The sequence below is a fragment of the Cygnus olor genome, chromosome 1 (assembly GCF_009769625.2).
Source record: "Cygnus olor isolate bCygOlo1 chromosome 1, bCygOlo1.pri.v2, whole genome shotgun sequence".
NCBI classification, from domain to species: domain Eukaryota; kingdom Metazoa; phylum Chordata; class Aves; order Anseriformes; family Anatidae; genus Cygnus; species Cygnus olor.
Window position 1 is genome coordinate 139,472,602 of NC_049169.1, and position 15,518 is coordinate 139,488,119.

The 15,518-nt window shown below is 48.8% G+C and overlaps 1 protein-coding gene across 1 annotated transcript in view; it reads left to right on the plus strand.

The window, feature by feature from the left end:
• Window positions 1-1,804: 1,804 nt before the first annotated feature.
• The window catches only part of ATP10A (ATPase phospholipid transporting 10A (putative)), a 113,078-nt gene continuing 99,364 nt past the window's right edge, over window positions 1,805-15,518 (plus strand). The window contains 1 exon segment of the mRNA XM_040535749.1: window positions 1,805-2,501. Within this exon segment, the coding sequence (XP_040391683.1) occupies window positions 2,056-2,501 (446 nt within the window). The 5' untranslated portion in view covers window positions 1,805-2,055.

Below are 15,518 nucleotides of genomic sequence, written 5' to 3' on the forward strand. Positions count from 1 at the left end.
AAATTAATTCCTAGGGTGTTTTTTTCCTCTCACTGTAGTTCAAATTCCTAAAGACACTGCTTCCCAACATGCTGAGCCCTTTCAGAAAATGGTGCAACTCTCCAGTGTCTCAGGGTTGATCATGGTGTACGTCACTAGCAGCACCTACAGGGAGCCAATGCTAAGGCCATCCCCGCTAGGTCCCACACCTCTCCAGACATACAACTGCAGGCACCAATCTTCAGTGTCAGGGCCAAGGTGGAAGATGGCAGCCCTGTCTGAGGAGCTCATGAGGCTGGGCAGGGGCCACGGCCACTCCAGTATTTCTGAAATACGGCAGAAGGACTTTTGTTCATTCCTGATCACCCATGGAATTAACTCCATGTGTATGCAAGTTGAGAACTGGTTAACCAAGTTAAAAAATTGACATTGAAAATTATTTTTTATTGTTTCTCTCCTTTTTCTGTGCAGGATAATATTTTTGTACATTCCCTTTACTAACAAAGCTACAGACTTCAGAAAACCAGGCCAATCCTCCCTTTTCCCCTTGCACCAACAAAACTCATTGGCATTTCCATACTCCAGGAGCTGAGAAACCCAGGAAACCCCTGCTGGGTCTGCAGTAGCCACAGAGTAGACAGCAGGACTGGTTAAGTACTCTGCTTTAGCACAGAATTTGTGAGTTCACCCAGTACTAATATCAGGCCATGTACCGTGGTGTGGTGTTAAATCCCAGCCTGAGGAGATGCTAAGAAGCCTCACGTCATGTCCAGTGGAGATAATCATAGAATCATATAATCATTAAGGCTGGAAAAGCCCTCCAAGATCATCTGGTCCAACCATCCCTCTACCACCAATGTCACCACTAAACCATGTCCCTAAGCACCACGTCCAACCTTTCCTTGAACACCCCCAAGGGACGGTGACTCCACCACCTCCCTGGGCAACCCGCTCCAATGCCTGACTGCTCTTTCTGAGAGCAAATGACTCCTAACTTCCAACCTGAACCTCCCCTGGCACAAGTTGAGGGCATTCCCTCTAGTCCTGTCACCAGTTATCTGCGAGAAGAGGCCGACCCCCAGCTCCCCACACCTTCCTTTCAGGTAGTTGTAGAGAGCAATGAATTCTCCCCTGAGCCTCCTCTTCTCCAGACTAAACAACCCCAGTTCATTATTCCCACAGTATTTTGGGGGCCGTCTGCCCCAGCCCTGCCACGTGTCTTCAGGGAGAAATCGGGGTGTTACAGCAGGTAGCTGTGGGCTCAGTCACTGATGGCGATTGCCCGCTGTGCTCGGGGCCTGGGATGAACGCCGGCACAGCCCGGGCGAGCACTTCAGTGGAAATTTTTTTTCTCTCTCAACCCACACCTCCTCCGCCACCTTCCCGCCGTGTAATGGAAAGTCAAAGGCGGCAGATAACGTGGCATCCGCCGCCTTGCACCCAGGGCCGTGTGTGTGTGTGTGTGTGTGTGTGTGTGCTGGGGGGGGGATCCGCTTCCCCGGGCAAGCGACAGCCCCGGGGCGAGGCGAGGCGAGGCGAGGCGAGGCGGCGTGGCGGCGGGTCCCCGGGGCCGTGTGGCCGCGGAAGCGCCGCTCTCGCTCCGAGTTCCCCCGTGGCGGGGGCGCCCGGGTCCTCCCCACCACCACCAGCACCAGCACCCCCGGTTTCTTCCCCGGCTCCCTCCCCGGCCTCCCGCTGCCCCGGGGCGCACAGAAGCGGCCCCGCCATGGCGAAGGGTCCCCCCCCCCACAGCGCCCCGGGCCGGCTCCGGCGGCGGGCCGGGGCGAGGCCCGCGGGAGGAGGGCTCGGCTCGCCGCCTGCCCACGTCCCCTCCCCGGCCGAGGAGGAGGAGGAGAAAGCGAGCGAGGGCCAAGCGGAGCAGTTGGGAGAGGGTTTGAAAGAGCCCTCCTCCCTCCCCCCGGAGGGGAAGAGGAAAGCGAGAGCCGTGGCGAGCGGCTGAGGATGATAACTTAGGGCGGCGGGGCGGGCGGCCGTGCCTCGGGGGGGAGCTGCCCGCGCTGCCCGCGGCCTTTCTCGCCCCGTCCCGGCTCGGAGCGAGCCCGGAGGGAGGCAGAGATGTCCCAGGGCGCTGCAGGAGGCGAGGGAGCACCCCAGGTGCGGCCGGAGGGGAAGGAGAGGCAGAGGAAGAGGAGGCGGCGGAGGAGGAAGGAGAGCAAGACGCGGCTGGTGCGCTCCAACTTGCTGCTGCTGCCCGAGGCCGAGGCGGAGAAGTCCAAGAGGACCTCGCTGGCCAGCAACCGCCTCAAGACCACCAAGTACACGGCCCTCTCCTTCCTGCCCAAGAACCTCTTCGAGCAGTTCCACCGCCTGGCCAACGTCTACTTCGTCTTCATCGCGCTGCTCAACTTCGCACCGGCCGTCAACGCCTTCCAGCCGGAGCTGGCCCTGGCCCCCGTGCTCTTCATCCTGGCGGTCACGGCCATCAAGGACCTGTGGGAGGACTACAGCCGCTACCTCTCCGACAAGGAGATCAACCACATGGAGTGCCTGGTGTACAGCAGGTTAGGCTGGGCGCTAGGGGTGGGGAGCGCCGTGACGGGGCTGCTGGGTGCATGGGACGTGGGCTAGGGGACGTGTGGACACATGGTAGCGAGCACATCTGCTCCTGAGGGGTTTCGTGTCCACGTCGAGCGTGAAGAAGCTCTCGGTTATCCTTGGAGTTGGCATCTCCTGTCTCTTTCCTCGGAGCTGCAGGTGTTCCTAAAGCCTGGTACCTTTGGATGAGAGCAGATTCACTCCGATCAGTGGGACTTCCACAGCACGTTACACATTTATGAGTAAGCGATAGTTAAGTGTAGGTCTACATCTAAGGAGTGTTTTATGTCTTAAAGGAGGGACCGTGCATCACAGAGTGACAGCAGCATCGCAAGCATTGCTCGATTCACAAGCCCTTGTGCAAATACTTCCTAGTGAGAGCGGTCAGTTACACTGGTGTGTAGTTTCAGGCATTCATTTGGTTTAAGTACTGTGAGACATCACTGAAATAATCTACTAATAAATCTTTGCTGTGCCAGGGGTAGAGGCCGAAGGCGTCTGCATTTGAGTTAAGAGTGTGAGGTTTCGTGGCATGAATTGGTGAGCCTGACCTGTGTCTGCATTTCTGGAGAATGTGAGGCAGTCCCTCCACTGAACGTGTACTCCTAAGTGAATCGTCCCAAGTGTCATCATTCCCTGTGACTTTGCCATCTCCCAAAGCTTGTGGTTGGAGCACTATATCATTTATCCCCTTCAGATATTTTGTTGCTGTTTTTAATGATCTGAGCTCCAGGTTTACACCATGTCCTTGTTATCCTTAAGTAAGACTGAAATGTCTTTTGCATTAACATTTATGTGCAAAAAATCCACCTTTAGAGAACTTCTGTTTTGTTTTCCTCTCCATGCTAGGTAGTCACCTCATAGCAGCTCAGGCTAAGATTTTTTGGGGGATTGAGAGAAGAACATAGTTTCCAAGAGAGTAGGTTTCGTTTCTCATTCTGATGTGTAGATCTAACAGAATAGAAACACGTGCCAAGAAGCTTAAGCTCCAATTCCACAAGCTGTCTGGGAGGGGTCCTCTGGGCTGACGTAAGCATGAAGGCAGGGAGCAGCTCTCCTATTTCAAGAAAGGCGTGTGAAAAAAATAAAATGCTAAAAAGAACTTAGAATAGTCTGCAGTTTCAACATGCAGCAGGCTCAGTTTGTTATTTTACAAACTCATATCACACAAGAAATCTCACCCTGGGATATTCCCCTGCCCCTAGACATGCATGCCTGGGAACACAAATAAAATAGGCTTCTTTCTGTAAAATAAAATGAATATAACCCAGCCACATCACGTACATGGGCATTACTAGCCCAGGGCACTGCCCAGTGCCTTGCTTGCTTGTAGCCACCCTTAACTCTGTGAATGCTTCTGGAGTTGAAGGAAATGAGTGGCAGGAGGGCTAGTAAGGGACTACGCTTGCACAAAAATAAAATAGTATTAATGTGGATGGCCCCTACCAAATAAAACCAGGTTAGAAATAAGCTGCCGTGTCTCCTAGGTTGAAAAGCAAGAAGTACCTGTTGCAGAAACTGTTCAAGATACTAATGAGTACCAGTACTGGAATGTTAATTCTGGAAAGTTTCTCCCCCTGCAATTTTCCATATCCCTGTCTGCTGCTGAAAAGGTGGATGTGATGATGAGAAAAGGTGTACCTTTGGTCTTGGTATCACTTGTACCATTTTGGGTGTCACAGCTAAGTGCGTTGCCCTTTGTAGTGCTTATACTGTGCCAGAGTAAAATTGAGAATTATTCCTTTTGCTGCAGGAGTTGGATTACTTTTGAGTGGCGCTTGTATGGATTAATTTGGGAATAGTTTGAGTAGTCTCTGCGTTCGCAAGAAAGGTGCATTTGGGCCTAATCCCTGCAGGGCAATGACTGTGGAAGCTGAGGAACTCTGACAGCTGTTCAAATAGAGCTTTCTGGCTAGGAGCACGGATGGGTGATGCTTCCTTACAGCTGTCTGCAGAAGCCTAGTTCCTGATAGCAGTTTGACTATTTCCACCCTTAGGCAGTCCTTAGGAAAAGCTCCACTCCTGCAATTGAAAAGGAAAAACAAAACAGGTAGCTAAAATGATTTGTTTATATGGCTTTATCTACATACTTTTTCTTCTTTTTCTATCCTTAATTTCAACATCACAAAATCACTTTTTTAAATGTCCTCCGGCCCCAGTGGGTGAGATGGGACAAGAAACTTGCTGGTTTTGCAGATACAGACAAAGATTCTCGGTAACGTGCGTGACTCCTGGAGCTGAAGCAGGAAGCGGGAACCAAGGTTGAGCGGTATCAAGGTATCAAGGTCGTGGAAGTCGCTGGGCGTGAGTTCAGAAAAGCAGTTTTCTCCAAAAGGTGTCATGCTGGGAGAAGCACAAGGAATTGGATGTGACTTTTACTTTGTTTCCTCAGACTCTTTGTTTCTGGAAAAATGCTGAAGTATAGGTGTCACGTAAAGAAGCAATAAGTGACAGCTTTTCTCTCCACATCCGTTTCATGCTGATCACTTTATCAGTTCTTCTACCTTTTGACCAAGCCAGACTGACTGTCTCTTCCTTGTGGTGACAGTGGAGCCGACTTTGATGCCGATGCTGCCCTCACTACAGATGCTTCTGTAGGTAGGGCAGGTGGATGGACACAGCTGCAGTCCCGTGCAGCTACCAGGGAGCAGAGACCCTTCTCTTGCTGGCAGTAGATCTGTAAGACGGGATGTGTGTGAGTGCCAGGTTGGTCCTCCGCGCTGTCATGGGCCCCCCATTCCAGCCACCCACCCACCCCGCTGAAAGAACCACTTCAAACACCAGCAGCAGCGCTCAAACACAGGCAACGGCGAGTGACAAGCTGCAATCAGCTTGAGACAGGACCTTTTGCAGAGAAAAGCCCTCTGTCTTAGGTAATGTTTAGCAGCTAAGTGAAGTTTCGTGTCAGATAACGTACGTTCTGCCATGTGTCCTCTATGCCGGCTCGCTAGGAAGAGGCTCCAGCAGCACGAGGGCAGCGCCCACGGCCAGCTTCCCCGGAACAGCCTACACGGTCTGGTGGTGTCAGTAATCTGAACCCGAGGGTTGAAATGCTGCTCTCCTGCTGCGCTGGCTGCTTAACAGCTGGTGTGCAGGCGAGGCCTCCTTCCTCCCGCCGTCCCAGCGGCGTGGACTCAGATGACCCGTTCGCGTACAACCGCTGCCGAATCAATGAGTCAGTGGCTCAGAGCTGGCAAAACTTATCAGACGATAGAACAGAAAAGGATGATGCAACCTCGAGTAAAAAGCTAGGAGATGCAGCTTGCTTTCGCAGGAGGGGGAGACAGCTTTCGTGTAGAAATTCTGGATGTTTCGGAGAGTCCCTCAAAAGCTATTGCTTTCTAGAGTCGGCCGGTGGACAGGGAAAAGACCCAGTTCTTCAAATAAATTGAAAGAAGCTGTTGATTTTGAATTGGCAGCGTATGTCGTGGAATGAAACGCTGGAGAACTGCACGCTTGTGTTGCTGCGTGATGGATTTTGCAGGTGCGCCTGTAAGAGCATGCACGTTTGACAGGCAAAGAGGGAAGGTTTCTTAGCCAAGAGGAATCAACAGGGCCTCTCCCTGGAAGCCTTTCAAAGCACCTGTCCTGTTGAGATGACAGAGGACACTAGGCACTCTTCAGGAGGACAGTTGCACATGTCACCTAGAATTTAGATTCAGTGCAGGTGCTCAGGTTAGAAAGACTGGATCCCAGAAGAGCACACAAACTCTTGCTTAGTTGGTTTAAATGGAGGGAGGTTACAAAGGCATTAGAGCACAGACCAGAATATTGTTTTGCGTGCATAACCTTTGCAACTCGGTGATCACCTTAGTCTCATCTCTTTGTTCCTCTTCCTCATTTCCATGACCCAGGGATGGAGGTCGATGACTGGAGATCACAAATTTGCAACCTCGCGGTGAAATCTTGTTTGGTTTGTTACTTGTCTGGGTTATTATCTTGGGCTTGGAGGGCGAAAGCATGTTTTTTTCTTTGCAGTTACATGTAAATGTTTGCTCCAGATAGTTCCAGGATGCACACATTACTGCTGCTCTTAAATATTTGGTAGTACTAAATTTGTCATTGGAGCCAAAGTGTTAAAACTCTTCTAAGCAGGGGCTTTGTTTTTGGTGTGCTGTTACAAAGTACGGTATATATTTGCATGGTATGTGAATAGGAGATGAATAGTGATAACTACAATCACAACAAATAATGGCACTCATCCAGCAGGGAATTACATTTTGTTACTAAGTGCTGTGTTGGTGAAATAATCTCTTCTAACGTTTTTCTGGAAGCCTTATGTTCAAAACCGAAGGGCTTTGCTTTTTAAATCTACTCTCTAATTCTTGTTGTGTCCATTGAAGAGTATTGTGAAAGACGGTAATGGTGTCTGCATACTGATCAGAGAGTGATAACCGCTTCTTCTGTCAACCTGTGACTTAGAAAATCCATGACAAATTGGAATTTATGACCTGGCATTTGTCTCCCCCGAGGTGTGGAAAATGTTTAATGGGGCACTGAGGCAGCTATCAAAGCAAGCTGGTTTACATTAAATGTTAATTTCCTTCTGCACAACTCAAGAGGAGGAGAATAGAGAGCTTGATGTGGGCAACTTGTTTCACACAATTTCCAAAATATGCTTCCTTCTTCTTCCCCTCTGTCAGCCCGCCAGTGAAAGCAATTCCAGCCTGAGAGAAAAAAGATAGAGCCGTGTCACCGAATCCTCACAAGGGCACTACTGTTGCCACTCATGGCCTCTGAAGTAACCACACGAGGACTCGATGTGCAGCCGCTCCAGTTCTTGGGTCTCACACATTTTCCTGGCAATGCCAGCCTCTGGGGAGGTGGGTTGTGATCATCTCCCACACTACCCGAATAGACCAGAGTAGCTTCTGGTCCCAGGTACTGCAGGCAGGGTATGACATTTCTCACCAGAAGAAATACACTTGTCTCATCCCTTCCAGAAAGCAAATGTCACTAGATGTGATTCAGAAGGAAACTACCTGGGATTACTCAGTTTCCTCTGTGAGTAGCTTCATGCACAGGAAGCTGAAAGCAGAAAGTAGTGGTCTGAATCCGTGTCAGAGAAGCCAGTGTTCCCTCCTCCAGTTTTGGAGAGGTGCTGCTCTGTTCGTGTTACTGTGTCTTTGTCCTCAGTTTGGGCCAGGCTGGCAGTGAGTAAACTCCCTGAGAGATGTAGTAGAGGCTTTTCTGTTAGACTAATGGAGTACTTTCATTCTGCAGTGGAGTTTCTTACATTAGCAAGGGAAGCCTGTGCCAGTTTGCCGAGATGCAGCCAGCTGTGATGCACAGGAGAACCCGTGTCCATCTCACTCTATGTGTGCGGTTTATTTGCCGTTCAGCGGAGGGCATGTTTTCCAGATGCCTGAGTTTCACTACTTGAAAAGGCAAATGCTTGCTTCTTATTGGTAAGCTCTTTAGTTTGCATAGGATGTCATGAGAGCAGTCGCGGGCTGTTTCACATGCTTCTGGCTAACTGCCAGAGAAGACACTGCTAATCTCAACTGAAAGATCCAGCGATACCTCCAGATTAATTTGTGCGGATACGTGCTGCGCTCTGTAGGCACTCTATAGCTCGTGTGAAGCAGGCTGCAGCCCACACGTACAGGCGGCCACCTTGTGTGCAGATCTGCTTGCTCTCGTGTGTCATCTTGAGATCGTGCCTACTGCTAGAGGTGGCTGGCAGAAGGTTCTGTCAAAGTGTATTTCCAGAGGAACTGTACGAGGCAAAAGAATAGCCTGTATTGTTTGGCTCTGCCAGAAACTGTGATTCCAGATCCCACCTTGCATGTGTCACCTGGTCAGCAGAACTGACGATGTGTATGTTGGTACTGTGACCAGCATGCCACAGGTCGATTGGACTGCTCAAGAGCTAGCGTGGCGCAGTTTAGCCAGGGCACTCTTTCCCCCAGCAGAGCGCTCCTCCAGATGAGAGCAGCACTCATCCTGTGCCTAGGAGGCCTTAGTTGTACTGTGGTGAAGGGTCTGGAGGGGAAGATGTATGAGGAGCAGCTGAGGCCCCTTGGTTTGTTCAGCCCAGAGCAGAGCAGGCCGAGGGGAGGCCTCATGGCGGCCTGCAGCTCCCTCACGAGGGGAGCGGAGGGGCAGGCGCTGAGCTCTGCTCTCTGGGGACGGCGACAGGACCCGAGGGAACGGCATGGAGCTGGGACAGGGAAGGGTCAGGCTGGGGGTTAGGGAAAGGTTCTGCACCCAGAGGGTGGTGGGGCACTGGGACAGGCTCCCCGGGGCAGTGCTCACGGCACCGAGCCTGACAGAGTTCAAGAAGTGTTTGGACACCGCTCTCAGACACATGGTCTGATTGTGGGTGGTGCTGTGTGGAGCAAGGAGTTGGGCTCATTGACCCTTGTGGGTCCCTTCCAGCTCGGGATATTCTGTGATTCTGTGATTCTACCGTGGGAGCGTCAGGGGACTGACTGACGTTGGCTGATAGGGAAGATGAAAAGAGAAGAAGGACGAGGCCCCCTGCCACTGGGCGGCCCCGTCCAGGCTTGCACAGCCCTCTCAGGTGGATGGGCAGGCTGCCAGCCTTGACACAGCAGCAGGTGCCGTCTGGGTGCCATGCCTCATAGCCCAGCACTGTGCTCACTTGCAGTGTCACTGCTCTGCCCGAGAGCAGCCTGCCAGGTGCCCTTTCCTCTCCCCCCGCCACGCTCCTTTCGGTGGAGCTGTCGTGTATATGCAGAGTGACGGCACTGCAGCTGGCCGGCCAAACGCACGGCCTCGGGGTTGAGCCCAATTTTCAGGCTTTACACTGTGCAGGTGCGGTTTTAGCAACCACATACATTGAGAGCAATAAAGCCCACGAAAAGCAGAACACTTTGTTTCACTTCACATAGCTGCAGAGGCGAACCCGTTTCCACAGCTTACCCTCGGCCTCGGCGATTGTGCTTGGGAGCTGGCACCGGCACAACTATGCTCGCGGCCGGTCGTGCCTCTACGCAGAAGAGATCCGCAGCAGAAACACGAGGTGAGCCCTGCTGCTAGCCTGCAGTACGCCCTGCCTGACCCTGGCCCTCAGGGACACGAGGAGGGGAAGGACGGCAGCCAGAGTCCACACACAGGGTGAGGGAGAGAGCATTTCAGTGAGTGGCACGATTACAAAGCGAGGAGCCAACCTGGAGCTAAAAGACACTGACCTCTTGCTGGTACTTTGCGTAGATCCAGGCAGTCGCTTCCCCTGGCGTATGTCAAGCACAGATACTGACCCACACCCAAAAGGCAGCCGCAACACAGAGGTGTGAAAGACACGGGTTGTAGCTCTTCCTGAGGTACTGCTTGTGGTGTCGTGGGGGAGAGAGGAGGCAGAAAGAGCGTGAGAGTGATATCCTGTACCGGGAGCTTGAGTAGGCTTAATAAGGAGCTCAGCCAAGGCTGCGTACAGACACAACATACATCTTTGAACTGAAAGATTTGATAAAGCAAGCCTCAGATTTAGTTAGAGGAAGAGGACCTGCACATTTCTGAATGAGCTGGTTTAATCTTTGCTGCATGTCCAGGAAGTGGGAATGAGGGGGTTTCAAACTAAGAGTTTTCAGAGCGTGCAGGATGTCAGCTGAGAGGAACAACTTGCTCTCTCTCACCGTTTCTAGGATACAGCTACACAGCAAACTGCGAGCTACCCGGCGAGTGGTGTGTTCTGCCCTGGGGACTGCGGAGGTTTACGAGCTGGCACACTGTCTAGTTCTGTGCTCCAACAGCGGCAATGTTTTATTCTCTCCAGAGTATTAAAGGTGAAAATCTCAGCTGTGGTCAGCCTACGTCCTTAAAGCCATGGTGTATGGTCAGAGGACAGTCTTGCACAAGCAAGGCGTGCATTTTCTTCACTCAAAGGGTGGTGAGACCCTGGCACAGGTTGCCCAGAGAAGCTGTGGATGCCCCATCCCTGGGGGTGTTCAAGGCCAGCCTGGATGGGGACCTGGCAAACCTGATCTAGTGGGTGGCATCCCTGCCCATGGCAGGGGGGTGGAACTGGATGATCTTTAAGGTCCCTTCCAACCCAAGCCATTCTATGATTCCATGATTTTAGGGGTAGAAAACATCTGCCATCTCTATTTTATTACAATTTTGTTCATTCCTGACCACAGTTTCTCTGGAGTGGTGTGGCAAGTAGGCCAGTCTCTCCCATGCAGAAGCCAACATTTGCATCATGCCCAGTTATTTTATAAGCCCAGACTCTGTTGGAGATTTGTTATAATAGGCATGGAGGTCACTTGTTTTGTTTTTATGTTCTGGTTGTCTGGAAATACTGACCTACTTCAAGGAAGAGTTTAAACGTTTGACTGACAACTGCACTCCAGTTTTGATATGTCTCTGCTGCCATTATATTAACCAGTAAGTGTAAATGCTATTGCAGAATATTTGGTATTTCTGTAGTTTTGATGCTGGCTTTGGTTGTGTTCTTTAGAAGAGACAGTCCATCACTAAGTAACAGCATTTGTAACCACAGTTCTTTATCTCCGTACATTGCCTTGTGCTTGCTAGGCTTCTCCTGGGCCATGCAGCCATATACCTACATGCTTGCCCTCCGTGCATTCACCTTCCTGCTTCCCCTTGGCAGGTTCCCGTGAGTAACAACCTGAATGTGCCTATTTTGGCTATGTTAGCTGATTTTGTTTGTTCACCAACAAGTTGTTGGACAAGTTGTGAAATCTCCCGAAATACTGAGGCCAACGTGCAAAGTGCTGAACAGTAGTCACCTAAATGCAGCAGTGAGCACGCTCAGGACCTCTCAAAATGCAGACACCGAGTAAGGTACCTCAGAGGAGATGCCAGTAGACAAATTTCAGCAGACAGATTTAGCAGCCAAACCCTGTTTGGGGCAAAAGTAAATTATAAGAAATCAAATATAATACCCTTAAATCTGATGCTGCAAGTGTAGGACTTCTTTTTTTTTTCTTTTGGGGTGGGGGGGGGCAAGGGGGGACCGCACCTACGTTTGGGGTTTAGATGCTTTCTGTATTTTCTTTTTCTTCCCTTTTCAAATTCCTGCATTCCCATTGTCAGCTTCCCCTTGCTGTACCTCCCCCTTCGTTGTACACCTGCAAAGCAGTGAAGCAGAAGTGTGGTCTTACACAGCTTACTGAACAGATAGATTTATTATTTTTATTGAGAGCATTTGGATCTTCCCTCTTTGGCTGTCCTATGTTCAGATTTTATCAGAAGTGCTCGGAATCCCTGTCCTCCTGATAGACAGGTTGATTCCTGTCTTACCTCTTCTGCATATGCCTGTAGTTGGCTTCCACTGATTGTAGCTGTCAGGAAATCTCACGTGCTAATTAGGCGCTCTCTGACCTGGCACGGGCATTTCCTGAAGCAGTCTGTCAGGTTCTTGCTGGGACAAGAGGGGAGGTTTATTTCATCTTAGAGTTAGGTGTCCCATCTGACCAAGTCATTTAAACTTATGCCGCAACCAGCAGAGAGCATTAAGCACTTCAGGGCAGAGTGAGGAAGTCCTTCCAGCTTGTTGGAGACACTTACCTTAGGAGAGTTTGAATCAGGAGGTCCGTACCTCTCTCTAGTGATGACACAGGTGAAGCCTGACTAGATGGCCTGCTAAATGTGGACAAGGTAAATCCCATTAGTAAACTAAGAGAGAATAGATTTTAATTCCTGTCAATACTCCATACGATTTGGGGGCTGTAGAAGAAAAGCCTGTCCTGCTGCTTATATTTCATAATTCATTTAAGACTTCCGTACTGAGAGTTGTAGACACAAGTATGTTCATCTGTCAGGTGAAGGCAATAACTCAGGATCTCTTTATCTCCTGACACATTTTGCCTTCAGCATTAACCATTAACATGTTGTTCATACTTGAGACTTGTGTTTGTGTAGTTTATCTCAATGCTGAGAAACAATGTAAGAGATGAGTCGCGACCAATAAATAATTTTCCTATTTGAATAACTGAAGGCATTTGCATTTCTGAGGAGTTTTTCAGGCAGCCCACGTAACATGAGGAATCTTGGTATTTTGGGATGCTGTTTGCTCTTTTAACCTCAGATGAAGCTTTCGGGGAGGAGTGTTGAAACAGAAGGTAGGAGGTTCCTGCTTATGCTTTCTGCTGTTTGTCTGGATGTGCGTAAATGCAAAGTCAACTAAAACGTCTTTGCAAGCTGATTCTCTTAAAAATGCAGAGGATGTGTATTTGACATACATATGGCTGTTACAAGAGGCATCACTGTCAGGTATCTTGCAAATACCACATATGGCTGTTATTTGGCTTATGCTTGATGTCTGGTAGGATCAGCTGTTAAAACCTGCTAGGGATAATGCTGAGTGGTGAGGGACAGAATCAGAGGGCTCAATGGCAAAAGTTCCCTGCTAATTCTGAGTATCACCGACTTACACTTGGTTGTCAGTTTCTGTGCTGCAATTGCAGTGCCTGTCCCTAAGCACGTGCAGACACACCAAATAGCCATACAAAAGGTGCAGCACCATAAGAAGAAGTCATGCCACTGTCTGCTATATTGAAAGTCCTAAGTTCTGTTCACTTAACTGCAGTATTTGACATCTGCTCTTCCCGTTCATTCAGGCTTAAATGTACTGTCTCCTATCAGGTTTTTCTTACATATGTCTCTCATTCATCTCCAGTGCAGTTTCATCCCCCTCTCTGCTTTTGGTGACAGCATCAGGGTTATGTGTGGGAGCTCCTATTTCTGTCAAACCCTGTGGGAGCTTTCCAAAATGCCTGTTCAACAGAAATCTGCGCCAGGGCTGAGCTGACTCTCAGTCTAGTGGTGCTGCTGTCTAATTTGCTGCACCCATTTTCCAGGAGCCCAATTTAAAGTCTGTAACAGCGCTTGCCATGGACTGAACAATCCATGATACTCCCTTAATTTGAGGACTGACAAAATAGACTCCATTTTTTAAGTCCTACAGCACTGTGTAATAAGCTTGATGTATTAACAGCAAAATAGCTGCAGGAAAAATATGTGTGTACCTGTAAGGCCATCTGCCAAAGAGCGTTGCAGTGTCGGATCTTCAGCCTGATGGGGTGTCACTATGCATAGAGCTCACAAACCTAGCGCTGAAATGTAGTCAGGATGAAAAGTCAACAACCAGTGGGTTTTGTGTATTTGTCAAGTGTCCAGTCATTGATTTGGTTTTTATTTTTCTGCAGTTAATAAGCCAAGTAGAAGCTATCAGTTATTTTCACGCTATCAGTTATTTTAAAAAACTGGCTAAGAATCTGTCTGATCACTACCAATCTCACTGAAGATAAAACTCATGAAAAAACTTAAGTCCAAAAAGGTTATTCCTTTTCATACATAAGTATGGAAGATAAGAGTGAATAATCTATCATGATAAAGACAGCAGTAGTGTCTCCTAAGCTCATGCAGCATCTCTACCTTTTAAAGCTTATGTTCAGCATTTCAGTGTAAGATTTCTCTCAAATTCCCCATGGTTATTCTAAATTCAATCCTCTTTGGAATGCAGGGAGCAAAAGAGAAGGAGGAGAGTTTCTGAGTTTATTTTCAGTGGCATTTGGTTTGGCTTGGAGGATTTTTATAATGCTTATTTTGTCATGGCATATTAATTCATGTCCTTCCTCTGCTGCTCCTAAGTTGGAAACTTTCCATTTTACATCTGGCAGGCTTGCGCCCAGTTGTTTAACCTTTATGCTTTATCACTGGCAGTAGCTGTTCTGTGCAGCCAATCCAGCCTTTTAGTCATAATAACATTCCCTTAAGCTGTCCTATCTAGCAGCTTCTGGGAAATATTTTTGTTTTTATTTTTCTTAATTTTTTTTAACCACGGTCCACTTTTACAGAAAGTATGCCTGCGTTGGTAGTGCTGCACCCTGCCAAAAAGTCTTAAGAAAAAATGCGGTCTGTATTCTTTACTTTTCACCCCTGAAAGAAGGCTTAGAGCTACAACCACAACCACACAAGTGGCTAAGGCCAATGGTGTATTGCCCAGGTAGTCAAGCAGTATTCACATTAAATTCATACCCTACTGCTGATCATTTGAGAGCAGTGTTCTTGCTTTCCAGTTACTAGATATACAACCAGATGTCCAGCACTTCCGTGAGATGTCTCCTCCTACGTGTCTTGCTCTTTTCTGACCTGTTTTTGTTAACTCACCAGTTCCTGCTCAATACCATGGCAGTTGGTTTCCTTGAGGTCGCACACAGTATGGAGATGCTGCCAGCACAAGGCAGGGTCCCCAGTCAGTGTTTTCCCTCTAACTTTTCTTCAGGTGCCACACACCAGTACGTATTTAATGGGAACTCTAAGGTATACAATTCACAGTGGGAAAATATGAGCCAGGTATTTAGAAAACTTAGTCAGTTCATCTTTTTGCCCATGTACAAATCAAATAATATGCAAAGCTCAGAAAAAAAGAGGTTTGGTTTTGTTTTCAGGTTGATTTCCTAGGCAACTGCTTACCTGAGTGCCAGTCCTTAAAACTCACAGCTATAAAAGGTGTGTAAAAGTGTGTAAGAATGAAGCAGGGCTGTCCCAGCAGGTATGTCCAAATACCTCCAGAGCACCGTGCAGAGGTGGGTGCTCCTTGCTCTGGAAGCAAGGTGGGCCACTGCTGCTGTGCTGCCTCTTAGCAGCGCTTATCTGCTCAAGCACAGCAAGTTCACGACACAGTTTTCTGTTTGGGGATGGGGCATAGCTGGTAGGCTATAGGGCCCTGCACCCTGCTCCATTTTATAAAATTATATCCATTATAAATCCATTATAAAATACTTAGATTGAAACAAGCCCACGCTCAATTGCAATAAATGCAGGTACAAATTGCATAGCTTTATTTTCAGGGGTCATTTCAGTGTAAGAGTGACCAAGTGGCTGGTAAACCCTGATTCTTGTTACTGGCAGTTAACACAGCACTGTTTCCTGAGTGAATTTGGCTGAGGAAATAATTTATTAATTTGTAAAAATAGAATCCTGGTGAAACGTTGTTGTTGCTGTTTTTTTGAAAAACATGTATATAATGGCATAGATGTGATTTACCA